The sequence below is a fragment of the Protomyctophum bolini genome (genome assembly GCF_963924005.1).
Source record: "Protomyctophum bolini genome assembly, chromosome: 15".
Taxonomy (NCBI): Eukaryota; Metazoa; Chordata; class Actinopteri; order Myctophiformes; family Myctophidae; genus Protomyctophum; species Protomyctophum bolini.
The window spans coordinates 26,376,217-26,402,608 of record NC_137876.1 but is presented as its reverse complement, the minus strand read 5'-3'; the positions used below and the strand labels follow the sequence as shown (position 1 = coordinate 26,402,608).

The following is a 26,392-nucleotide window of genomic DNA, read 5'->3' as shown; positions in this document are numbered from 1 at the left end:
CAAGATGACGTAAATTTTCCCTTCATTGTCAATGGCGTTTTTAAAACAAACATTGAACCTGTATAATAGGATGGTCTAGCACCCCTCAAAAATATATCTGATCTACAAGCTCAATGCATTGCATTTGTGACGCATTGTGAGCTTGTAGATGGGCTATTTTCAGCAAATAACTGAGTAGGATATACTAGAGGCAACATCAAGATATCAAGTATTAATGTATTAAGTGTTAACTATAAAAGATGGGGTAAGTGATTTTCTTTGGTTAATATAAGTGTTACATACTTGTGTTTGTTCAATAACATGAGTCACCATGTTTCTCCAGCTCTTCATTGAACAGAAAAAGCATTTTTTTGGGATACCATTTTTATTTTCTCTATCTAATCCTGAACTCAGACAGGATAAAGATTAAACAAGTGAAATTGGAAGTGATGACAAGAAATTATAAGACAAAGTTGGAACTGGAACATCATCAAAATGAAGCTGTTAAATGTTTAGTTTACCCCTGATTGGCTGAAATTTGGCAACCCACCTCAACAAAAGGTTTTGTATTAATCAAAACTTTAATATAGATATAGTTTATATGATATCTATATGGATAATACTCTATTATAGAGTATTATTATTGACCAGTAGGTGGCGGTATGTACCTAAAGGCAATGTTCAAATTTTAACTAAAAGGATTGGCGTCATAATTGTGCGCGAATGCTTGCGTTGTTGACTATCTATTAATATTGTATGTGGACATCCATGGTGTTATAGCTGCTAATATTTGTTACTATTACTAAAAAGATTTTGGAACTGGAAATGTCTAACGTGCAAATGCTGAGAACATTCGTCAACGAAAGATTAACTATGGCCATTGAGGAGATATTTGTGGTGTTTGAAAGGACAATAATTGAGTGCGAGGATGAAGTGTGTCGATTACAAGCAGAGAACGATAGACACCGGCGGCTGCTGGATGTCATTCTAAAACCAACAGGCATGTATAATAAATAGCATATTATTTTTGTATTTGCGCACAATGTATCAAATTAATTCCATTGTGAGGAGGAGGAAATGTAGCATTGCTGTCATTAACGTTATTGATTTCTGAAACTGAAATTGATTACTAACAGTAACAGTATGCGGAATACGTACAGTACATTTCAAAAGAAATCACAAACTCTACAAAAACTTACTCTAATGCGCAACGCATTAGAGCTATGGACCAGAGCTATAGCTCTGGTCCATAGCTGTGTCTAATTGTCTATAGACGACACCATGATTAAGCATTACACTTCAAATCATATAAAGGAAGTAAAAAGGGAAAAACAAATATGCAGTGAGCAAGCTTTAGTCTCACACACGTTACAATTTCAAACTTGATTTCAGGTGACATAATTATCTTAATAGGAAGAAAAACATTACATGGGTCTGTGATTTCCAACAATGTAATTTGATCCCATAGGTCCCCAGATTTCTGCCAGTGAAGAGGGCTTTTATGAGCAACTGGACAGGAGCCACAGTCTGGATCAAGAGGATGATGAGTTTCCACTGATTAAAGTGGAACTGTTTGAAGGCCCAGGTGAGACAGATTTCTCAGAGGTGACCAGTAAACTACTGCCTCCAGTAAAAAGTGAAAATGAAGATGAGAATCCTATGTCTTCAGAGCTCAGTCAAAGTCAAACTGAGGAATACCAAGTTACAAAACTTCGAGTCAATACCTCAAACGATGGCCATCTCATCTCTTCCTACTGTTCTGAGACTGAAGACGAAGATGATGATTCTAAGGAGGTCAAGGACCCTCACTCATCTTTAAACATGGAAGGACAATGTCTGTCCCTCGCCGATGACTTCAAGACACCTCCAGAATTGTCCCAAGAACTGAATTCAACAAATCAAAGATCAACCACTTCAACTTGTAAAATATGTGAAATGTCCTTCATTAGTTGGTCGTCTTTAATTTTGCATGTTAGAACCCATAAACGAGATTGTGGTCTCTGTGGGACACATCTAGAGCCTTCTGAGAGCTTGAAACATCACATACAAGCTCACAGAACATGTAACGTTTGTAGCAAAAGATTTGATTGTATGTGGGGTCTCCAACGGCATATGAAAAGTCACACGGGTGAATCACCATTTAGTTGTCCATTGTGTGGCAAAAGATTTCGTCAAAAGTCAGCAGTGAAAACACACATGATGAGTCATACAGGGGACAAACCCTTTAGTTGCAAAGTATGTGGAAAACAATTTCATGTTAGGGGAACCTTAAATAGACATATGAGAGTACACACAGAGGAGAAACCTTTTCCATGCACAGTTTGTGGGAAGCAATTTAAAGACAATGGCACACTGGCAAAACACAGGAGGAAGCATGGGGAGAACACCTCTGCATGTACTGGGTAATGATTTGTTGAAGTGAACAGTTGGAAAAAACATAGGCCAGACACTGCAACGTGAAATCTGTGCCACAAACATTTTAGCAACATGTCAAATAGCCAACCAGAAGCAATACGTTGTTTCCTGGACCACCTATTGCACAATCAATCACACTGAGGATAGTACAGTGCTGGACTACAGAACACAAATTAAAACTTAACCACTTAAACCCTATTATACTTATAGACCGGGATCCCCCAGGGGTCAGTACTTAAAACTCTTCGCTAGCCTCGTATGCCCAGCTTTGAGTGTTTGTGTAAAGTAACAAACATTGAAGAAAAGTGTGTAAACAAATATTGAAGCTTTTTTGAAGACGCAAATTGTGATTGGCTGGAATGAGATGATAACATATTACGATAAGAGCGCCCCTCACTTTACACGGGTGTGATTTTCTTTTCCAGGCAGGTTTCTGAACAGCTGACACCGTTATATTCTTGTATAATGTAATGTTTAAGTTTAGTGTACTGAAAATGTATATGCATTTGAGTGCATTGTGTCAATGTATGACTGTAGTGTTTGTTTTTGGGGGAGGGATTGTGTGTCCTTTGTGTTAAAGCAGATTATTTCTCTATAATTTAAGACAGTAAAGGCTGAAGGTGCAGTTGGACCTGGTTGATAGTTTATCATTTGACAGGTCAGCGCACCACAGCAGGCTTTGCACAGTGGGACCCTCCTGACCTGCCTGGGACGTCTCTGGCAGTGAGTCCACCAGGTTGTCCCTGATCACTGGCCCTGTCCATCACTGGTCACCTATATAGTGTGTGTCTTGACTCAGCTTCTCGATGTCCAGGTGTGGGTGCCATTCTCCAGTTATGGCCGGTGGATCACGCCAATGATATCCTACTGTCATAACTGTCATGTGACATTTACATGAGGAGAGACATTTTTGACTTGACAGTATGACTCAAATGTCATTGCATTGGTATAGGCCTGGACTTTTAGCTCAACTGCCTGGGCACCGCGGCTTTCGTCTCCCGATCCTGACGGCATTTGCGTGTCTTCCCCCCATTTCAGATTACTTTCAACCAATAGAAAAGGCCAAACAAAATATCTTTAAAGAAATGTCATTGGTATGTACTTTTCTGTATGTGTATTGTGTACTGTATGCAATAGCCATTGTGCTGTTCCCCCACAAGTTCATTCAATGAAATCAGTACATGGATTTATACATGTTCCAGTCAGTTTTGTATTATGGTTATTAAGTAGTAGGCTATAAAAACAACATTGGATGTGCTGCGTTGGTCTGAAATGTCATAAAAGTTCAACATCAGCTTTGTAAATTGTGTTAGCATAGATCTTCAAAGATTACAATTTAGGCATTTAACAGACACTCTTTATCCAGTGCAACTCTTTATCCTATGCAACCTGCATAGAAAATATGTAAGACTTTTAGACTTCCATGCCCACATATATTGTTTTTGCTTCTGTAACGTAAAGAGTCAATGACCATTCAGATAATGAATCGTGTTTATTTAGACTGTAATTTGGAAATAAATGATTCAGCCTGTAAATGAAGTTACACAGTTGAGCGTGTTGTACATATTTACATAATAAGTAATTTAATAATCTATGGAGAGAGTGGCCGTATAACGCCTAGATAACTGTGCGTACGTGAACAGTGAACGTAACGTGATGACGCCCCTCTAGTTCCGCCCAGAGCCTGGGTCCGCCTACTACTTTTAGTTCCCGTCTCTGGTTCCTTCGCATGACTCACAACAACTGCCTTTATTTGTTAGAAACTCAGAGTGAAACTTAACCGCGCGTCACCACTGGCTTTCAAGTGGAACTACCGGCGTAGGTGGAACTGCGGAGCCGAGCCGTGAATCAACAACGACCGCTGTGCAGTACTGCAGTTTCGTTTACGGCTCCGTTCGTTCTGTGTGCTTCCATTCTGTCCCGACCGACTCTTCCTCTCAAAATGTCCAAAGTACAGATCATGAGAGCTTTCGTCAACGACAGACTAAATGTGGCGGCTGAAGAGATATCTATGGTGTTTGAAAGAACGATAATGGCATACGAGGAGGAGGTTTCTCGAACAAAAGCAGAGTGCGAGTTCAAAGTGAGACAGTGTGAGCTCAAACAGAGACAGCTGGACGCCATTTTAAGGAGGGAATACGAGTTAAATAGAACCGGTTGGTACAATTAAGATGCTTTTGATGTTCACCTTGTTCATAGATTAAATTAGAGATTAGATGTCATTCGTATAATCACCAGATCATGATAGGTTCATTTGTCATGAACGTAACGTTAGCCTGATATGTGACCCATTACCATTAGGCAGTTGTACAGCGTCTGCCAAGCAAACCACAGTGACTTTTTAAAAGTAAGCATTGGTTAAAAGAAAGTACCTTCCACTGCTTAGCTATACGGTGATAATGCATACTGCACACATCTAGCTAGCCTCGGTACTGGGCTTCTATTTTCGTTCGAATATTTAGCTAACGAGTAGTAACGACCCTTATCCTGGTCTTGTCTGTATACTACTCACTATCGCCCCTCGTGGAGAGCAGCGTACCTGTGTTGCTGATCAGAGCAAAGATCAGAGCCACTCTGATGTGTTTTACAAAAGTCGGCCTCCTGGTGGCGCTATAAAAGGCAGATGCGGAAAATGCAGGTCAAAGGTTTGTCCTTGGCCTCTAGGGAGTGTGCATGCAACGTTTCACGCAGATCAGTGCAGTTTTAGGTAAAATGTGAAAAGCTGCCTCATGGTGCCGTTCTGGAAAATGTGGGGCAGAGGTTCATCGTTGGCATCCAGGGAGTGTGTGTGCAAAGTTTGGCATCGACCGGGTTAACGGAAGGACGGACACACGGACGGAGTGCAAAACATACTCTCTACCCATGCCTTCGGCATGGTGCTCTTCTTTCCCTCTACACACCAAACTGCTGTCAAATAGCAGATTTTAAAGCCCTGTGAGCTTGTAGATCTGCCATTTTTGGCAAATTCTTCCATTACAATAGGAATGCTGTATGGGTCAAAGTTCCTATCAGAAACATTTGGTAGCACCCCTTAGGGGTCTGACCCCCTGTTGAAGACCCATGGCCTAGACATCACTAATTGTAAATTTCTATCACTCTTCTTTCTAGACCACCTCCAGGTGTTGTTCAACGAAGTGGAGGAGGCTACCTTTGAGAAAGAGGAGGGTCTTCCCAGTCTGGTCCAGGGGGATCTAGAGCCTCCACTGATCAAGGAGGAACAAAATGAACTATCGCTTGAGCCAGAGGCTAAAGTGAAAAGTGAAGATTGTGATGAGGGACCACAGTTTCCAGACTTCTGTCAATACCTAATTGAGAAAAACGGAGACACAGTGCCACTAGCCAGCAGCTCACGCTCAACGTGCACGTCGCCCCCACTGACGAAAATGGAAAGTAATGGATACAAAATATCAGGACCAGACAATAACCTGGATTCGACCGAAGATGCTGTGGAGGATGATTTGGAGGAGGCTAGGGATTGTCAGTCAGATACCGACTCACTCACACTGGACTCAAACAACATGCAGAATTTTTCTGTCAGCACTGAGTTGGCAGCATTGGGACTGTGTAATGATCCAAAATCACCAAGCCAAACTCCATCCTCATATTGTTGCAAAGTATGTGAGCAACGTTTTCCTAACAAAATCGCTTTAATGCTGCATGTTAGGACCCATCCATGTGAATGTGGCCTCTGTGGAAAACCTTTACAGCCTACAGAGACCATGAAACTGCACCTTCAATCTCACAAGCGATGCAGTGTTTGTGGTAAAAGATTTACTACCATTTCAATTTGTGAAAGACACATGGCACTTCATACTGGGGAGAGGCCATTTAGCTGCTCAGATTGTGGTAAGGGGTTTACTTCTGTGCCTCTTCTTCAAAGGCATAAGCAAAGCCACACAAAACCGTTTAGTTGTCAAACTTGTGGCAAACGATTTAGCCAACAGACAAGTCTAAAGACACACATGCGTGTTCATACAGGTGAGAAACCCTATGTGTGCATAGTATGTGGCAGACGATTTACTGAGAGTGGTTCACTAACAAAACACCTAAGGGTTCATACAGGCGTTAAGCCCTTTGGTTGCACAGTTTGTGAAAAACGATTTACTGAAAGTGGAGCACTGAAGACACACATGAAGATTCATATTATCAACCAATTTAGCTGCAGAGGCTGTAAGCAAATGTTTTACGACAAACAAACACTGAAGCAGCACATCATGGAAGCGCACAGCAAACAGAAATTTGCTTACCCAAATAGTGAAACAGATTTCTTATCGTCTGCAATCTTTCCTGTACCTTAAAAGGAAAATTCCGGATTAACCATTTTCTTACCGTAATCTGATATCCAACGAGTGGTACATCCCTCCAGAGCACACTGCAGCTCCTACTGCTAATTGCCACTGTGAAGAAAAGCGCTGGTCCAGACATTGTAAACATTTATTTTCATGTTAATGGTATATAGATTGATCTTTTGGTCCCTTTACTTTATACTATGTCTTGAGATTTATTTTAGTTTTGTTTGTTTATATATTAAAAGTTTCCGTTGGCCATATTTTTCGACTCATTTGATTTTCGGAGGGAGACGACAAATCATGCTAACTTTATCATACCGGTTATAAAATGTTGGGTGTATGTATATTTGTATAAACCAGGTGATACATGTTCATAAATGGACATTGAATGTTTTTTTATTTGAACACAGATTATCCAATTAGAACTCCAGAAGGTGTGTGAGGGGTTCGGGGGAGCTCAGGATGATATCCTGTTTCTGTCCATAAATTCCATGTTCCACTGTCCCCCTCAAAGGTGATGGCCTGTTACACTTAGCTGAATATGTGGCCATGGCTGTCCTGCAGTCAGAGACTAGTGTGGTGTAGAGCTGGGCACTCGCCCAGGGTGGGCAGCCCTCCTGGTACTGTATCCTCTTCCTTCTCAGTACCAGCTGGTCCCCGAGCAGAGAGTCCTGGGGAACCAACAGAACACTCCCAGGGAGTTCCAGAACAGAAACCGGAAGCCTGGAGGAATTCCGGAATAACTTGGCGTTCATCACAGTGTCGGCTGTCAGAGCAGAAAAAAAAGGAACTCCATAATGTGTTTGGTTTATTTAGCTTACCCTCTGTGGCACATTATTTGATCATCTGTCACACAGAGAAACTGTAATGACAATTTTTAAATAATTTTACAAATGCAAGCATAGATTGTGAGGTTTCCACTCTATATGCAGGTTGCATGTGTGTAGCGGTAAGCTATTTCAAAGTGCTTTACATAAGATAAGCACATGGATTTAAAAGGTTACGACAACATAAGGGACCACTACAGGTATTTACATACATTATATTGTTTCTTTTTATTACTGAAATGAGTGGAGGAAGTTGCTAGTTGTTTTGATTTAGTACTTTATTGACAATTATTAAAACGTACAGGTAGTACAAGTTAAAACATGCCAACTGGATGACAAAAAAGCCAAAGGATTGTTTCCATTGTGGTCCATGTACTGCAATTGGTATAATATTGAAAAAGAAATATACTGGTAGACTATTGCATTGAAAAGCACCTATTGAAAATGCCAATACATAAATGTATTATGATCAAACAACTAAACGCTGCCAGACTAAATTTTGTTTTAACTGCTGTGGGAACATTTGGTAGACCTGTTCCCACTCCCAGATGATCTGGTGCCTGCGATATATACTGTCCAGTGCCGTGCACCAAATTAGCGCTATATGATATGATTTACATAGCTGGAAAGGCGATTGTAGAATATACTGTACGTGTCACTGAGAGAATGCTCTATAAAGAACATTCTTTCTCAAACAGAACAAACTCATGAAAATTTAATTATGATCATTATAATAGCAAGATAGACAAAACTAGATTGACAAAAGATGAATACTGGACAATCCCAATGGAGAAGAAAAAGAATGACTTACCCATCTTTTGAACAACATCCAAGGTGGCTCCTTGGAAGAAGCACACATACACCACCATTCCCTCCTGTATCTGAATAGAAGATTATATTACATTTGAAAGACAGCCTTTGATTTCAACATGGAAAATGCAGTCAGCCATTTTAGGGATATTTCTGTTACTGCATCTTAAAAATAGATGAACACAAATGGCAATCATCTCAAGATACATAGAATAAGTGGAAGAATAAAGTGCAACACTATAAAAAACGATCTTTTGCCAAATTGAATCTCATGCAACCCTTACTTTGAGTGATTCATAGCTGCATACATGTTGACGGTCAATTTAAACAGATGAATAATCAACAAACCTCAACCCACTGTGCCTCAGCTCCATCCATAGCTGGTCTGACCTTTAACCTGGCCTGAGAACAGTGCTGCACCACCACCCTGGCCTGTAGCGGGCTGGGCCCCCTCACAGGGGGCACACTTGGACACTGGCTACACACAAGACAGACCAAGTGAAGAGAAGATGATAAGGACATTGCTGCTTTTGCTCTCTGGAAAATTATGATCATTACAAAAACAATAAATAAAATTTTTATATTTGTTTAATGACACTGTTGAGCAAAAGTAATGAAAATAACCAATCTACAAGCTTGTCCGTTTGTGGGTTTTATGACAAGTACTAACAAGAGCTTGTGACTAAATAACTACATATGATCCCTTGGAAGAACGGTTATTTTTTTTAAAGTAATAGCGTTGGACATACAAGGTTTTCACCCAACAGCAACAATAAATTACACACCTGTATTTTGATTTCACATTTTTTGCCCTGATGGATTCAGAGTCACTGAGGGCGGGCCAGGTTTGAGGCCCCTGGGGGACCAATGGATCCACCCTCTGGCTCTGACTGGGCGTTCTCTTAGCTGGACATTCGGAAACCGAGTCTTGAATCATCCTTTTGGGTCGGACTTGGCTGCTGGTCGGGGTCTGAGCTCCTGTCTGGATCTGGGTTTGAAAACAGGGTTGTTGCGCATTTGTGAGTTTAGCTGGCTGGTTTCTAATTCCAGGATTAGAGTGAAGTCGGGTCCCACTGTATCGAGACGTGGTCATCTGCTTTGGGGCGTGGGACTGTGGCTGGTCAGTTTTTAGGCCCTGGATTCTTGGTGCAAATGTTGTCTGAAGACAGGGTTGAGGTTGGCGTTCAGGTTGAGACTTGCTGTCCTCTTTCCGGGCCAGAGACTGTGAATCAGGTTTCTGCCGACACTGGGTTTAAGGTGAGAGGAGAGGACAGTGTAAAGTGTTCGAGTGAAGGAGTGAGATTGCAGCCGACACAAGGAGAGGAGTGCCATGAGAAAAAACAAAACAACCACTATCAATGTAATTAAAATATTCAAGTGTGTGCATTGCTGCTGCCAACAGCAGAGACTGACCAACCTTTCGGTCCGTGAGACTGCACTCTGGCAGTTCTTCTTCATTGTTGCGGAAGGTTTCTTCTTCATCATCATCATCATCATCATCCTCATGATCACTAATCAGACAAATAGAACGAGAAAAAGTGAGATAGTATGCACAAAATGATCACAATTAAATTCTAAATATAAAAACAGCAGTTACATGTCATAACCTTATTACAACCATTGTATGTTGTGTCTGTGTTAAAGCTGCAGAAAGTGCCACACTAGTTACACTCAATCAATAACTCTTGTTAGTGAATGTAGATGTATATAGAATATTGTATTAAGACACTCAAATACTCAAAGGAGGTCATACAAACAATATAGTAATACTTAAAAAGGAGGTCATACATACAAGCAATGTAAGAACACTCAAAAAGGAGCCAATACAAACACTACTCTGAGAGTGTGCTAATCTCTGAATGATGAGAGCAGTTTAGTGTGTGTTTTTGTGTGGGTCAATACCATGAACACACAATAACCCCCCCACCTGATTGTGTATGCATCTTGAGGCAGCTGTGGGGAGTCCACCGTGGTCTCTAATAACCCCTCGGTGGGTTCTAGAACCCCTGAGAACTGGTGTTCCATCTGTTTTTTCAGTATCGTCCGCTTTTTTGTTCCGGAACACTCTGAACAGTTGTCAATCCAGCGCACAACGTCTGGCTTCATCGTCTTCCAAAAGTACCTTGAGTTTAAAAGGCCAGAGAAAATACTACTTTTACCTTTTACCATGAAACACATCATCATATAATCCCCGAAACTGAACCACTCACTGTCCCCTTTTTGAACTTTGGTTCTAGAACTGGTTCTGTTCTTATTTTTTGCGATGGTTTATATCACATCTGCATCTTCCAATCTGAATAGTGACATGCCCACTTTGGTTCCCACTTCATGGCAAGAACAACACTTTTTTTGGTTCCAGTTCCAATCAATATTTTGGGGATCTGAACCAATTAATTTGGTTCAAAATGATTAGTAACAAATTTCCTTCAGGATTAAATAAATGATAAAGTACATATATATCTACTGTGCAGCCTGACATCCATGTACAATATCAATGATAAAAAACAAAACAACAATGCAAGTTATTTTAAGATTAATTGAAGGTTAAACATAATACAAAGAAATGTTAGAAACCTCTCATTGAGCAGGCGGAGACATTTCTTCACATCGAGGTGGTTGAGATCGTTGTGGTAGCTGACCAATGCCAATTCCACATCCTCTCTGCTCCTCAGAACCCGACGCACATGACCCCCACGCACCATGTGCATCTCATCATCTAGGAAGACAGGAGATTCATTTGAGTTGATCAGTATAATGCACTACCAACTATAGTATTTGCACTAGACAAGGACATATTCTGCGTTACCCGCACAAGTATTTAGCCGATCTGCCCTTTCTGCCACCCGGAGACGGCGTTTTAGGGGACTTAACCGGTTCTTTTTTAAACCAGCTCCCAGTGGCAAACTTCGGAGACGCTACTTTGTCGTCTCCGTGTGTACAGCGAATGCTGCCCATTTGCTGAAACAGTGACGCAAAAGTCCCCTCACACCCTACAAACTAACCTCACGTCACCAGGCTTCTCACCTCCAAAACAACTGATGCAGGTTTATGACGAGCCTTTCATAACCACCAGCTCACTGGTATCAATTGCATAATTGTTATTTATTACTGTGTATATTGTATGTGAATGAATGGTGTTGTTTGACCTGTAAAGGGAATCCTTTAATATTGTTTATGCATTTGTTCATGAAGTGCTAATGGTATATTTCACCATAACCACTTACATAAGTATCACAGCTATTTTATATTTTCAGGTGTCAATAAATCTCTACTCTGAAAATAGCCAATCTGCAGCCCGTGGGCTTGTATAGACATAAATTATCGTCGTTTTAATAATAGTCGGTTTGCACCCACACATCTGATAATAATAAACATAGCCCTAGGCTTTACATACTGGGTGACCCAAAGCAGGTAGCTCACTGTGACTATGCAGAATTCATCCTCACGGCTATCATGATTGGTAGACAGGTGCTGATGAGGGGTTGGAAAGCGTCAGGGAGTCCATCGTTTCATGACTGGTTTGTGGAGTTAGGTAAGGTTGCAGCATATGAAGAAATGGCATACAGGAGGTCCGACAGACTGGACAAATTTATACGGAAATGGGGAGGTTACATAATGCACATTGCTGTCAATCCCATTATGGTGTGAGCGCAACGCCTCTTTTTCTCTTGTTTTCTGTTTTCCGTGAATACATTGTAAATTGATACTACCCAGGTGTAATGGCATTTCTTTTTCCCCTTTTTTATTATTTTGTTTTATTTTATTTATTGTATTGTATTGTATTGTCTGTATTGTTTTATCTTTTCTGTAAAGATTTTGTTGTGTAATGTATTTATTATTTTCTTGTCTAGTTTTGTTTCGTCTGTTGTCTTAAATGTTTGAGAAATTAATGGAAAAAAGCAATAAAATTTTGAATCATAAAAAAAAATAAACATAGGCCATTTCTCTGACTCAACAAACCATTATTCTTTGTATTTGCAGCCTATATTTGTCTCATACCGTCTCATATTTTTTGATTTGTGTAGCATTCTCCTGTTAATGCTGGCCAGTGGCCATGCACTCACGTGTTTTTTTATTGAATGCGTTATGCTCATGTTCCTATCGGACTACTGTATAATGAGTATGATTTTCACACACACCCATACGTTTGTGATGTTAATTAATTGTAACGGATTGACTATTCATTTGCATGGTTCACGTGACCATTTAATGCGTCTTCGTTGAGCACCTGGTTGGCAGTTGTTTGGATACGGCATGAGGGCCTTTATACAAACCTTTAATGATATAGTTCTTGGCAAACCTCCTGAAGGTGTTTTTCTCCACACTGTTTAGTCCTGGTGGGTAGGTTCTTCTACGCAGGTATCGCTCCACTGCATCATACTTGGCAAAGAACATCTGCTCAAACAGAAAACATGTAAGACCATCCTCTTGTTATATGCCATGGCTCTCATGTTCAACTGGAGTGATTTAATTCACTGCATGACATGCATCTGATTTAGTTTCTGCCATTTAGTATTTCTGTCTGATCCAACCTACGATAAGAATGGACTGGGAAAATAATCATCTGGATAAAAGAGTTGACAGTAGTAGACTGGACAACATCACAAGTTGGTGAGCTTTGCATCACAAGCAATCAATTCAAAGCAGTGCCATTGACATGAGAAAACATACATACATACAGTATACATATTACATTGCCAAAGAATGTGTCAGATGGTGAGCTTTGCATCACAAGCACCAGACAGCCTGTAGTGTTCACCTCTATATATATGATTTCACCCCCCCCCCCCCCCCCCGACATCAAGGTTTACTTTAAAGTGTCTTTATTGTTACATATATAAAGATATATACACAGCAGTAGTTTTTGTAGCAGCAGTACTCACCCAAAATGCTATGCTAAGTAACCGTAGCTGCCCATAACACTTCCCGAAAATACATGCATCACCCTCCTACCAGTACAAATGCATAATAGTCCTGTCAAATACAGAGCACTCTGTATTTGACATGATTTGTTGTGTATACTAGCATCTAACCTGCATTTCACCTGCTACTATTAGTTCCTAACATTAATCCATTTAATATTTTTGTTAATTCCCCAGATCAGTACCTGGTCTTGGGTGTTGACCCAGTCTAGTGGAGCAGGCTGGGCAGAGTCGATTTTGTCCGGGTCCTGCAAGAGAAAGTACAGGCACATTTTAGACCACAGGAACCCAGGTTTCTATGGTCGTTTACTTTGGTTGCGGATTTATTTGTAGATTGGCAACAGCATGCCTGCCACTGCTACAGTCAATCAAATTACTTTTAGAGTATATACGGTACTCACACACTATTTCTCTATTCTACCTGCTCTTATCTGCAGTCATGGTGGTCAATGCAAAGACACAAACGATGCTGCATCGTGCAGTGCCAAATTGCCAATAAGGCAAACGCCAGGCAATATCCCAACTTCAGAAAAATACACAAAGTGTAATTCAGTACCATGTACACAGGTGTTCGTCTCCTCACCCAAGGGTTGTTGTAAACAAAGAGCGAAGGAACAGCATCTGGTCGGAGGCAGACCTCATTCCCGCTGTGGTCAAAGCAGTCTTCTGTGAAATGTGATGAACACACGGAGGACCAGAGCTTAGGTTGCCAGTTTGGACGACCCAGGTTCCTCAGCCAGCGAGACAACAGTGCCGGGTTCTCAATAGGAAATCTGCAGAAAGACCATGGGTCAGTGTTGACCCTTGTACCCTAGTCAAGTGTACAAGGTAACATTCACAGCGTCACAGTCTCCCTCCTGTCCCCTCCCACTGATCGAGCTCTGATCTCGTCAACCATCGCTTAACACAGCAGTTCTTAAAGTGGGGTCCGGGGACCCCCAGCGGTCCTTGAGGGAGAAAACCAAATTAGAAACCAAATGGACGCTTATGGCTATGGGTTTGTAACTCGGGTTAGTTAACACAGTGTACAAATGTACACAGTTAAATCAACATTGATTGTCCAATATACAATATAAATTAGGGTCCCAGAGATGGAAATACCATTAAATGGTGTACGTAGGCGTTGCGTAAAATTGAAATGGTTGAGAACCACTGGCTTAAAAATGATGATGTGTGCAATGTCAGTGTTGTGATGTCAGATATGTCCATATTAGAGTATCCTCAAGTGCTGTGGCATCAGGCACGTCACCTATTTGAGCATAATTTGTCTAAACACCCGCCTGCAGAAACACAACATGTACTTGATAATATGTCCCATACTTGTGGAAGGTCAAGCCCAGTCCTCTCTCTACTGGTCCACAGCTGTTTGTACACTTGTAGACACTACAGCGAGTCACTCTCATCTTGGTTCTGTTCATGCAGGTGTCACAGGTGGAGATCCAGATGGCCAGGTCTTTGCTCAGTGTGGCCCAGAAGAACTGCTTCCAGATGACCCGTTGACAAATACCCAGCCCCCGATGACCCTGGTTGTCATGGAAGTGGTATAATATCTCTTTCACCTGGAGAAAGAAAATGAAGCGGTTATTGGCTTATTAGATTAGATTCAATTTATTGTCACTGCACATAGTATACAAATACTTTGACAATGAAATGAAGAGTGGCGTCTAGCCAGAAGTGCAATACAGTAATGCAGTAAATGAGAGAATAAATGCAGAAAATTTTACAGTATGTACAGCAATGTAAACATAATAAATAGAATAAATAGTAATGAGTATGATGGTAGAACCAAGCATAATCTGGATAAGTACATGAGAAGAAATATGACGTGATACGTCATACGCTGCCACGGGACATACGCATCGGAGCACCGAACAAAACGCTCTGCTTGCGCAAGTAATGAGCAGAATTTTGAATCAAATCACCTCTTCTTTGCTACGTGGTACTTTGACAGGAGGGTTGACCCGTGTGTACATCAACACTCCATCTGAATCAGAGAAGAAACTGTATTTTAGAGTTAGTAGTCAAAGCATTTCAACTTCACACATTAGATATACAGGCAGATACGAGTGGGACAGGAAACTCCACTGTGGGGTATAGTCTTGGTTTACTTTTTCATCGCCTTATTGTTTTTACAGAATTGTAGAATGAAAAAAAAAGATATTTTTAAATAATTTACTTAACTTAAAGTGTAGGGAATGGGAAAAAAGATATTTACACGTGACGCGACCCACTGTTTGGGAAACACTGCACTATCCGGTCAGCTCCTGGCACTTCCCCGTGTGCCCCCCCCCCCCCACACACACATTATCCCAATTTAGTCAATACCCTGTTTTTTTGGGGGGTTTAAAGGTGATATTAAAGGTGATTCACTTGGACTAGTCATTCGACCTGAGCAGTCGCATTCCCAGGAGCTCTCTCCAACCAAGAACCGGTAGCTATGTTTTCAACTTGTTCCGCCTTTTACCTATTCTTCATCCTATGGATTACGGACGCATGCTTTAATTCAACATGGAGTTTACACCAAGAGGAGATGGAACGATACGGAAACGAAGCAGAGGAGTTTGAGTTTCACAGCGACTATTTCCTCCTAAATGGTTTGGAATGCAAACACATTTCTTTTGGGTCGGCGGCGATTCATGGCCTGTTAACAGCGAACCCGAATCGCAAGTACAAGCCCCCGACTGGCAAAATGGATCGCAGAACTGTGATTATTTTATGCCTGTTGCTATCGGGAGACATTCATTTCAATCCTGGACCGGTTACACGATCACAAGCGGTCTCACAAGCGAGACTGCTCCTACAGCAAGAGGTACTTCCGCAAGCCACAGCCGTTTCCATCGCAACGCGCCACGGCTTCCAGAGCGCCGCCTCCATGGACTTGACCACGGACGCAACTCCAAGATCAGCCTGGGAACGCTCTCCAGCCTCTCCCCCACAGCATACAACCAACGCCAGCGGACCCCCTTATTTCACCGCGGGCGTTATGTTTGCTGAAACCAACCCGGCTGTGATCGAAACCGAGGAACACCCCCCCCTCCCCCACACCCCCAGTCAATCCAGGACTACTGAGGACAATGGCATTGACATGTGCAGGACATGTCCTGACATGCACAGTCAATCCAGGACTACTGAGGACAATGGCATTGACATTCCACCGCCCCTCCCCACTCACACCTCAGCCACGGAAATTCCACCGCCCATCCACATTCACACCTCAGACTATTTCAACACAGACGAAATTAACACAATCGTCGAAACCAACGGCCTTCATCTGTTTCATTTGAATGTGAATAGCCTCAGTCGCAAACTGGCAGAGATCAGACATCTATTTCAAAACGGTAAGGCAAACATCCTGTGTTTTTCTGAAACTAAGCTTGACGAGTCCACTAAGGACCCAGAGATAGAAATAGAAAACTATACTGTCATTAGGAACGACAGAAACAGGCATGGTGGTGGCGTGTGCATGTATATTCACAAAGACACTGAATATGTTACTCGTACTGAATTACAGCATGATGAAATTGAAACTGTGTGGGTTGAATTAATTTTCAAAAATGCTAAATCAGTACTAGTTGGCACCGTCTATAGACCGCCTGATCAGCACGGGTTCTATGATATTCTTGAGGGGTGCTTAGCTGGGGAGGAATCTGTAGAGAAAATCCTGATTGGCGACTGGAATACGGACATGCATCGTAAGGAAGTGCCTGTGTTTAAATCGTTTAGTCGGCTCTGTGATCTGCATGGTTTCAGCCAGCTAATTACCCAACCCACAAGAGTGTGTGATTCTACTCAAACTGTCATTGATCTCATTCTGACCTCGGACAAATCCAGAATCTCCAAGAAAGGGGTTATTGTATGTGGGCTCAGTGATCATTTTATGATTTTCTGTACCCGCAAAATACAGAAACTAAAATTTGACTGTCACAAAACAGTCATATCTAGGGACCTCAAAACCTACTCTAGTGAGGCCTTTAACCTAGAACTGGAGAGACTGGATTGGTCCGATGTGCTCAGGAGCTCACTAGTCGAAGAAGCATGGCTTGGCTTTAAAACCAAATTTACAACAGTACTAAACAACATGGCTCCTCTGAGAACCATCAGGGTCAAAACCCGCTCGGAGCCATGGATGAATTCGGACATACTGACTGCAATGAAAGCCAGAGACAACAAATGCTCTGAACTTCTTAAATGCAAGTCCAAGCTAGCTAAGCGCTTCGACAGTGATCTCCAAACCAAACTGTGCATCCTTAAAACCCAATGTAACAAACTAAGAAACGGTGTAATTGCCATGACCAAATCAGCCAAAAGTAACTTTATCAATGATAAAGCCGAGGAAATCAAAAACAATCCTCGGGAGCTCTGGAAGCTACTAAACAACCAACTAGGCTGTGGTCAGAAACTTAAAACCAGGTTTACTAACATAAACATCAAATCAAATAACACCCTCATCACTGACAAGGTTGATGTAGCCAATCACTTGAACATCTTCTTTACAAACATTGCAACAATGCTGGTTAACAAACTGCCCTCCCACTCTGGGCGTTTTGGTGTAGAGCACATCAAAGGCTTCTACAAAAACCTAGGTGTTTGTAAAGATGATTTTAAAATGACAATGGTAACAACTGAGGAGGTACTTAAGAAACTGAGTGCCCTCCAACCCCACAAGGCCACTGGCCATGACAATATTCCCTCCAAATTTCTCAGAGACTCAGCCATTTCCATAGCTCCAGTCATCACCCACATAGTTAACCTCTCCATCAAACAAGGACAGGTCCCCAGAGATTTTAAACTGGCCAAAGTAACCCCCCTGTACAAAAAAGGGAGCAAATTAGAACCCGGCAACTACCGCCCTATTTCTATTCTAAGCTCCATCTCGAAAGTGATGGAAAAAATAGTCTATGAACAGGTTGAAAAGTATCTTGCCACTAATAAATTGTTGTACGAGTTCCAATCTGGTTTCAGAACATCCCACTCCACTGACACATGCCTTCTCTATTTGAGCGACCACATCAAACACGAGGTGGATGCTGGAAAATACTGCGGCATGGTCATGCTGGACCTCCAAAAGGCTTTTGACACCGTGAACCACTCCATACTGGTTAACAAGCTTAAAGCTATTGGTTTTGATAGCACATCAGTGAGCTGGATGCAATCCTACCTGGAGGGGAGAGAACAGATGGTGGAAGTGAACGGAACACTGTCCCCCCCCCTCCCAGTGAGCTGTGGCGTCCCACAAGGAAGCATACTAGGACCTTTACTGTTCCTAATATATGTAAACGACATGACTTCAGCTTGTGACTGCAACTTGTTCCTGTTCGCAGACGACTCAGCACTGCTGGTCTCGGACAGGAACAAACTGCAGGTTGAAAAGACCCTCAGCTCTGAACTCGGTAGAATCTGCACCTGGCTCGCTGATAACAAACTATCCTTACACCTGGGAAAAACTGAATCCATTCTCTTCGGATCAAATAGTAATCTCAAAAAGGCAGATGGCTTCTTGGTTAGAGTTGGTGATGATATTATCACACGGAAGGATCAAATTACCTACCTAGGTTCCATCCTGGAGGCCAATCTTTCCGGTGATAAGATGGCCACCAACGTAATCAAAAAAGTCAATCAAAGAACAAGATTCCTCTACAGGATCTCCTCACTGGTCGACAAAAACACCTTGAAGACCTTAACAGGAGCCCTTGTACAAGGTTTCTTTGACTATGCATCCACCTCCTGGTACCACAGCACCTCAAAGGCCCTTAAAACAAGGCTCCAGACCTCCCAAAACAAACTGGTCAGGCTCCTACTTGGCCTCACCCCCCGAACCCACCTCACCCCTGCCCACTTTGACAGGCTGGGATGGCTTAGGGTCGACGACAGAGTACAGCATCTTGCAATGGGTCTGGTCCACAAGATTAGATACACCACCAAGATACCCATGTACCTGTCTAAATACTTCCTTAATGTAAACGAAGTCCACACCCACAACACCAGAGGGAGTGCAACAAACCATGTACAACCCAGATTCGGCACAAACAAGGGACTAAATTCTTTTCGCTCCTATGCGACCAAAATGTGGAACGCCCTACCAACAGTCATTAAGACATGTGAATCCCTTGGCTCCTTCAAAACTGCTCTCAAAGGGCACCTACGGATGGCTGCAATTCGAAACTGGCCTCTGTAAAAGCTGAATTTGTATCTGGATTGTACTATGTTTTTGTATGGACGTGGTGTTGGGTGCCTGCACATATGCACACATGGCATCAACGCATGGTGTTGTGTGCAGGCGCCCTACACTCTGTCTTTGTACTATGGATTGTACTATGTTTTTGTATGGACGTGGTGTTGGGTGCCTGCACATATGCACACATGGCATCAACGCATGGTGTTGTGTGCAGGCGCCCTACACTCTGTCTTTCGTTTTCTTTTCTTTTATCCCCCTGTTCCCCTCACTGTATATATACTTTTTTTCCCTTTTCGCTTCCTATATGATGAATTCCTGTTCTGTTCTTTAACTACATAGAAGTGTCTATTTGTTTGTCTCTAAATGTTTTGATGAATTGAACAATGTGGACCCTGTTGTAAACAAGTGTAAGGCTCACAGTTAACAGTCTTTGTATTGAGTTTGTGCTTGAAATGTACTGTAATTCTGCAAACTGTTAATAAAGATTTCAATCAATCAATCAATCAATCAATATAGGCAAGTTTTCAGCCAAAAATCAACATATTTATCTATCTATATTTGTGGCCTTATTCCCTCTATCTTCCCCTATATTTTGATGCTGAGCTGCTGCCCTGTAGACATACACTCTCCCTTTGTCTCCCTCTATGTGTTTGTATCTGTTTATATCCACTGTTGTTTATGTCGCGGGACGGAAGCGTCGTGTTGGGAGGAGGGTCTGTGTGGGGGGTGACGCGGAGTCTTAGCCAATTGCAGCGCGAGGCTGTGACTGTGTGTTCGACCCAGCAGTATTATAATGAAAACGCAATGCGATTTCATTGCAACTTGCAATGAAATCGCATTGGTGAAACTAAGATATGGGGATAATATTATACTTGCAATATGCAAGTATAATATTATCCCCATATCTTAGTTTCACCATTGTTCATGTGAAATAGTATGTTTATGATGTAATATGTAAGCCTGTTGAAATTATGAGAATCGCTATGTATAGCGCATGGTTTGGTGGTCCGGCCGGCTTGAAGCTTGCATTCAACCCGTGCTCGCCAACGGTGACAAGCCGTCGCTGATCATCATAGCGATGAATAACCGTGGACAAAGTAGTTCACATGAACGATGCTGTAGTGGCTGGGGCATTTGAGGGGCAATATGTTTTATATGCACGATTACAAATGAAAGATAATTGAATTGAGAGCCAGTGAGTCTGCTCCACTACTTCCTACTTCCTCATTTGCGGGACTCGTCGTGTCAGTCTTGTGATATTGTGATTACGCTACAGTTACCCTTAAAAAAACATGTCAACTCAATGTCATTGTTGTAACTATGATATCGATAGAAATTCATAATTTTTTAATGTCATATTTAGCCATACGAGCGCAATATCCATAGCGTCCCTCCCAGCAGCAACAACAACCCCATAGCCTGAAGTGACCTGGCTCAGCCAATAGAATGACGGGGGGAGGGGGGTGGAGCTAGATTTTAATTTGTTTGGAAACACTCGATCAATTCTGTGTACAAACACTGGAAACTTGCCTATATCACCTTTAAGGTTTGTTTTTAGTTCAATGTTTGTTTTAAAAACGCCATTGACAATGAAGGGAACATTTATGTCATATTGTCTATTTATTGTTAATGACATTTAATGTTTGTGTTGGCACCGTTTTTTCTACATCGTCATAACACCTACATCAACATGAGTTAGTTAGTGCCCCTCACTTCACACAGGTGTGATTGTTTCTCTCACCAATCACAGCGAATTGCTTGGACTTTCTCTTCAGTGAGTACTGACGGGGCTTGGTGTATGGAGGCAAAACCCTATGCGTCAGATACCTGCAAAGTCACAAGTTTCAACACAACTTCAAAAGGACATAAGGACAACTAGGCTAGTACAACCTTATGTTGTGCTAGCCTAGTTATTATTTTTAAATGATCATTATGATCATCATCGTTTTGTGCTACTGTGCTCTAAACATTAATGGAGTCAGTGCTGCCGCCTTTATTTTTTTAGGAGTAATTACAGGTTGATAGCAGCAATATTATAAACAGTTAGTACCGGTAGTAGACATTTTACATAAAGATCATTACCCATAGTCGTCGTTGTTATAGCTGTACTATCCTGGCTGACTGTAAGTGCATGATGTAAGCAGAGTGCAGAGTTTACAAGCTTAACCCATTATGTTACACTTTAGCTATTGAAAAATAGCAGATCTACAAGCTCATAGCACGGCACCCGTGCTACGAGCTTGTAGGTCTGCTAAAATGTTTTAATCGTGAAAATGTTGCACAAATCTTTGAATATTATTCTTTCCGAGCCAACGTTTTTAACTCAATTCTTTGCTTCTGGGAGGACAGTGGAACATCATATTTTCAGATGGGGGTCGGCGGCCAATTACATATAATTTCTGGGGGCCTTGACATGAAATATTGAGCACCACCCCAATATAGAAAATATTTCAGAAAACTCTCAGGATTTAGAAGACATTTTTAAAATTGCGACGTCAGGCCTAAATGGGTTAAGGTGCAGTACCTTTCTATGTTGTTATACGTCACGAAACATGGCTCAGCAGTGCGTGTCCTCGTCACAGTGATCACACCCTGAATCCCTGTTCTGTTGTTGGCATCAGGAGGAGGGAGGGAGTACTGGTGTTCTGGAAGTTCCCCGCAGAGGTCTGGGGGGTGTTCTAAGGCTGCTTCCGATGTTTCTGAGATTTCCACGGTTTCCGCTGTGCCTGAGACGATGATGAGCTCCTCCAGAGTGGAGACCTGGAGGGAGAGCTCATCTTCAGGAATGGCTACCTAGATTCAGACAGATGTCAGATTCAGTTTTTATTGTTACTAATAGATGCATCCGTTCAGGTACATACTGCTGCTACAGCTCAAAATAATAAAAAAAAGAAAATGTAGATGACCTACCTTTTCTTTTACTAAATAAATGCTTCATTTTAGAATTGGAAACGCAGTGTGCTACATAAGAATGTATGCATGTGCATGATTTTTAACACATACTTTGGGCTGGTCAATATGTTATCGTGAAGAAATAGTTGAAGTCTCCTAGATATAATCCCATTTTCTATCAGATTTAGCAATGCACCTTCATGTTTGAATGTCTTCCTTATTTAATGAAATCACACTTCCAAATAAAAACGCATGTGGATGTACAGACCCTGTCTGCACCTTCTAACGCTTAAAGTCTCCATTCCTTAGTTAATGTCATTTATGTCATTTTGACCTCGACTTTCATGGCGACTTGACCTTCATGATCCACAAGGGTGGGTGCCACTGGGGCTAGCGCCCCTCAGAAAGTTAAAATATGGATACAAGGTTTCTGCCCAACAGCAACAATATATATCAATACATATACATAATTTGTGTTTATGTAATGTATCCTTCACCTGGACCTCCCTCTGTACAGCCATGATGGTGGGAAAGGCCTCTGGTTTCAGAATAACCTGACCCTCCTCATTGACCTGGAAGCAGGAGGGGTCAAAGTGATTGGAGCATAGACGGGAGGCGCCCCGCACGGAACACCCGTCTCTCTGGGCCACAGACAGCCACTTCTCCCTAATTGCTGGGTCCTTGGGGAACCTGGGAAAGAGGAGAGAAGCCAATTCTGAACCTGGAGAGTCTTCTTGCTTTGGTATGAGCACCAGAAAGAAAGTAGGAAGGATGGATGAAAAGATGGATTGAATGAAGAAAGAGAGCAAGGGAGAACACGTCTAAGAAAAGAGACGTAAAATGTTATGTACCATGTTCACCAGTAGGCAAAAAGTAGAAATAAATAAGAGTTATGTACTTGTGGAAAGTGATCATGCTGGGATTGTTCCAGCTGCTGCTCTCACAGCCGTAGGCCAGACACTGGAGACTCTGAGTTTCTGCTGGCCTGCGTCCCAGGAGCCTGGGTTGACACTGGGGACACTTCTTCACCCAGTCCTTAACAGCATTAGTCACATTACCCCACCAGTACAGACACTGATGAAAGACACAACATTGTCATTTAATTAAAAAAAACATAGAATGGTGAATGTTTAAAGCCAAAACAACACTGAGTGTCTGATATGTTTGGATATCTAAATTCAATATCATAATTTATTTAACCACATGAATCCTGGTGTCCCCATTTGGGGCAAAACAATAAACTATGTTTTTGTCATTCATAAGCATGGGTTGTTGTTGCCATCATTATCCAACGTCAGGCGCAGTGTAGCATCAGCTGAAAACACGTAATGTTTGTGGCCTCCGTCTCATATCTCTTCGTATATTAGTAAAATATCTCAAATCCAGCGAACCTCATCATTATTTTATATGGCTCTTGACGATTATTCTATTTTGTATACCCCATCATTGGCTCAAACTGATGACAATTATTATGTATTAATTCAAGATCTGGTTTCTGTGAGTGCTCAGAAGTGAGGGAACTTCACCATGATCTGTTCTCTCATCTTCTGAATGCCTGTGTGGCCGTTGTCTTCATGGAAATGCGTCAGGATCTCCGGCAGTTGCTCGAGGCTCCTAACCACCTTCAAAAGGCGGCCCTTGTACGACTTGAACAGGCATTTATCTGACAGACAGACACAATTGATAACCACCTTCAAAAGGTGGCCCTTGTACGACTTGAACAGGCATTTATCTGACAGACAGACACAATTGATAACCACCTTCAAAAGTTGGCCCTTGTACGACTTAAACAGGCATTTATCTGACAGACAGACACAATTGAAATAAATAGTTCCAAGAAAGAAACTTAACAGATAAATAGCTTAATGATTTGGACTTTTTTTATTTCTTGATTTTGGAAATGTCAAACATCAGTGGCCCACATATGCAGATAGGTCTGCATTTTTATAGACACTGCAGGACACCGTTTTGCCTCATAATTTTATTATATAGCCCACTGAGTATTTACCTTAATAAAGATTGCTCTCTTATAACTTTATATTCATCGTCTGTGGTGCTTTCAGGTTCTGACATTATACCTACAATTTGTAGTACTCATAACAAACCCACATTTATTTACAATATGAAAAAGGTTGACAGCGGACGAGCAACTTTTCTTACACACCTTTATATATGACATTTTTGCTTGCTCTTTTGAAGTTGAACCTCTCCATCGGGCTTTCAACCTCAGCAGGGAAGGTTCCAGTACGAAGGTACAACTCCACATTGTCCATCATGCGTCCTTCAAGTCCATACTTGCCTGACATCTGTAAGAGATGAGTGGTGTGGAGAGAGAGAGAGATTTTAAAAGTACCTTTATTAAATACTAACGCAACTCAGCACCAAATCACATCATTACACATGCTTCATTAAAACTTGGAAATAAATATTAAAAAGAGATAATTAGTTCCCCATGCTCCCCCACCATACACAGGACCCCTCCCACAGCCCACGTTGCATCAAAAGTCTCTAGATTGTCCACTGTCCTGTAATAGGCATGTTCAACCCTGAGGCGGGCTCAGGGCTGCCACCAGTCCTTGCATCACTTGCACAGGGTCTACAGACCCCACCCCCCGGGTTTTGTTTTCCCTGCTAATCCAGATGGCCAACTTAGCCACTCCTGACATAAAGTTCATAAACACATGGACAGAGTATTTTGGACAGAGTATTTTGGACCAAATACAAATAACTCATGTGAGAAAACCTCCCCCAACTAGTCTAAATAAATCCCTTAACCTGTAAGAACAGATGCTCTAAGGTTTCCTCATGAGTACAGAAAACACAACCCACCCCATGACTAGGATCGAGATGTGCTATGTGTCTGTTCGTGTCTATCGCTCGATGTACTATCCTCCACTGGAGGTCAGCTGTCTGTTTTTCAATGGGCAGCTTGTACAGGGCCCGCCAGCAGCCTTTCGGGGACTTGTCTGTACCAAAGAACTCTGACCACCTCGACACTTTCATCCGTTCCAAGGACCGTACGTGACACACTTTGACACAGACCTGGTATGCTGTCTTTTTCTCCATCTCCTCGAACTTCCCAAGCTGCGGAACAGAAAAAGAGAGGAACTTTTCCTCTCCCTCCTCCCACAGCAGGACCAACAGTCAAAGCAGGGAAGCAGTACTCCCCCCTCAGCCCAATGTTCTGAGAGAAAGAGAGAGAGAGAGAGAGAGAGAGAGAGAACGGGAAGAGAGATAAATGCCCCTCCCACACACACAAACTTTAGCATAGAAACATACACTGTACACATACAAATTTGGACTGTAAATTAGAAGGCAAAACTTTTTGGGGCCACATAGCAGCTTTAATAATGGGTAGTCTAGAGACAGGCGTGATATGAATAAAAATATATAATGTATAAACTATAAAGTACCCTCCCTCTCTCACATATAGTTGCATTGTGCCAGAGATAGTACATAACGGAGATAGCTACATTTAAAAAATGGCTCTCTCCCACCTTCAAATCCCACATGCGGTAGATTATGAGTATAGTCACTATAATATAGGCAGAATTGCAGATCTGTTTGTGTACACAACCCCCCATACCACACAGAGAGATGTGTGTGTGTGTGTGTGTAGTTACTGTTTCACGAGTCATCAGCATTGCTCTTCAAAATCAACGTCAACATCAATGTCTCAAAAATACTTACCTTATTGATTGTGTGTTGTAATTCACATAATATTTCGAGACTATCTTGAGTTCTTGACTATATAAGTTTTATTCAGTTTATTGGATGTCTAAAGTTACGTTGTGCTTCTCATTGAAGCTGTAAAGTGTAACACTATAGTTCAGAACATAGAGGTTCAGAATGATTCAGAAAAAGATAGTTTACCTGGAAGTAAAAGCCTGTTGACGCGACGTTAACCTGGAAGTGCAACCCCAGGGCAGCGGAAGTAAACATTGACTTGTCCACATTGGGGCTCCGTCTTATGAGCTAATTTAGAACTTCCTGTCTGAGAGCTAGCTAATTTAAGACATCCGGTTGCCTTCAGAATAAAATAAGGATATTTAATTCGTTATTTAAATAATTATTACATTACAT

The 26,392-nt window shown here is 41.8% G+C and overlaps 2 protein-coding genes across 4 annotated transcripts; one reads left to right on the top strand and one right to left on the bottom strand.

Annotated features, from left to right (window-relative positions):
* The first annotated feature begins 700 nt into the window (after positions 1–700).
* Positions 701–3,916, top strand: LOC308329351 (uncharacterized protein). Its single transcript, XM_080783610.1, has 2 exons — positions 701–979; positions 1,448–3,916. Exons 1-2 carry the CDS (start codon positions 805–807, stop codon positions 2,383–2,385), a joined length of 1,113 nt encoding a protein of 370 aa, XP_080639736.1. The 5' UTR covers positions 701–804; the 3' UTR covers positions 2,386–3,916.
* A 3,166-nt stretch (positions 3,917–7,082) lies between these two features.
* On the bottom strand, positions 7,083–26,131 carry LOC308329332 (uncharacterized protein). Of its 3 annotated transcripts, none has more exons than XM_080783586.1 (20): positions 26,000–26,131; positions 25,352–25,493; positions 24,474–24,615; positions 23,836–23,972; positions 23,208–23,383; positions 22,807–22,999; positions 21,942–22,210; positions 21,159–21,244; positions 15,165–15,226; positions 14,563–14,801; positions 13,826–14,015; positions 13,428–13,490; positions 12,595–12,715; positions 10,895–11,036; positions 10,248–10,442; positions 9,738–9,831; positions 9,106–9,566; positions 8,669–8,798; positions 8,322–8,391; positions 7,083–7,449 (listed from the first exon to the last, which is right to left on the bottom strand). In XM_080783586.1, the coding sequence occupies exons 2-20, from the start codon at positions 25,373–25,375 to the stop codon at positions 7,103–7,105; spliced, it is 3,141 nt and encodes a 1,046-aa protein (XP_080639712.1). In that variant the 5' UTR covers positions 25,376–25,493; positions 26,000–26,131; the 3' UTR covers positions 7,083–7,102. The 3 variants fall into 3 exon arrangements, with proteins under 3 accessions (XP_080639712.1, XP_080639713.1, XP_080639714.1); XM_080783587.1 differs by having other exon boundaries at positions 25,933–26,020; XM_080783588.1 differs by lacking the exons at positions 23,836–23,972; positions 25,352–25,493; positions 26,000–26,131 and having other exon boundaries at positions 24,474–24,597.
* Positions 26,132–26,392: the final 261 nt, after the last annotated feature.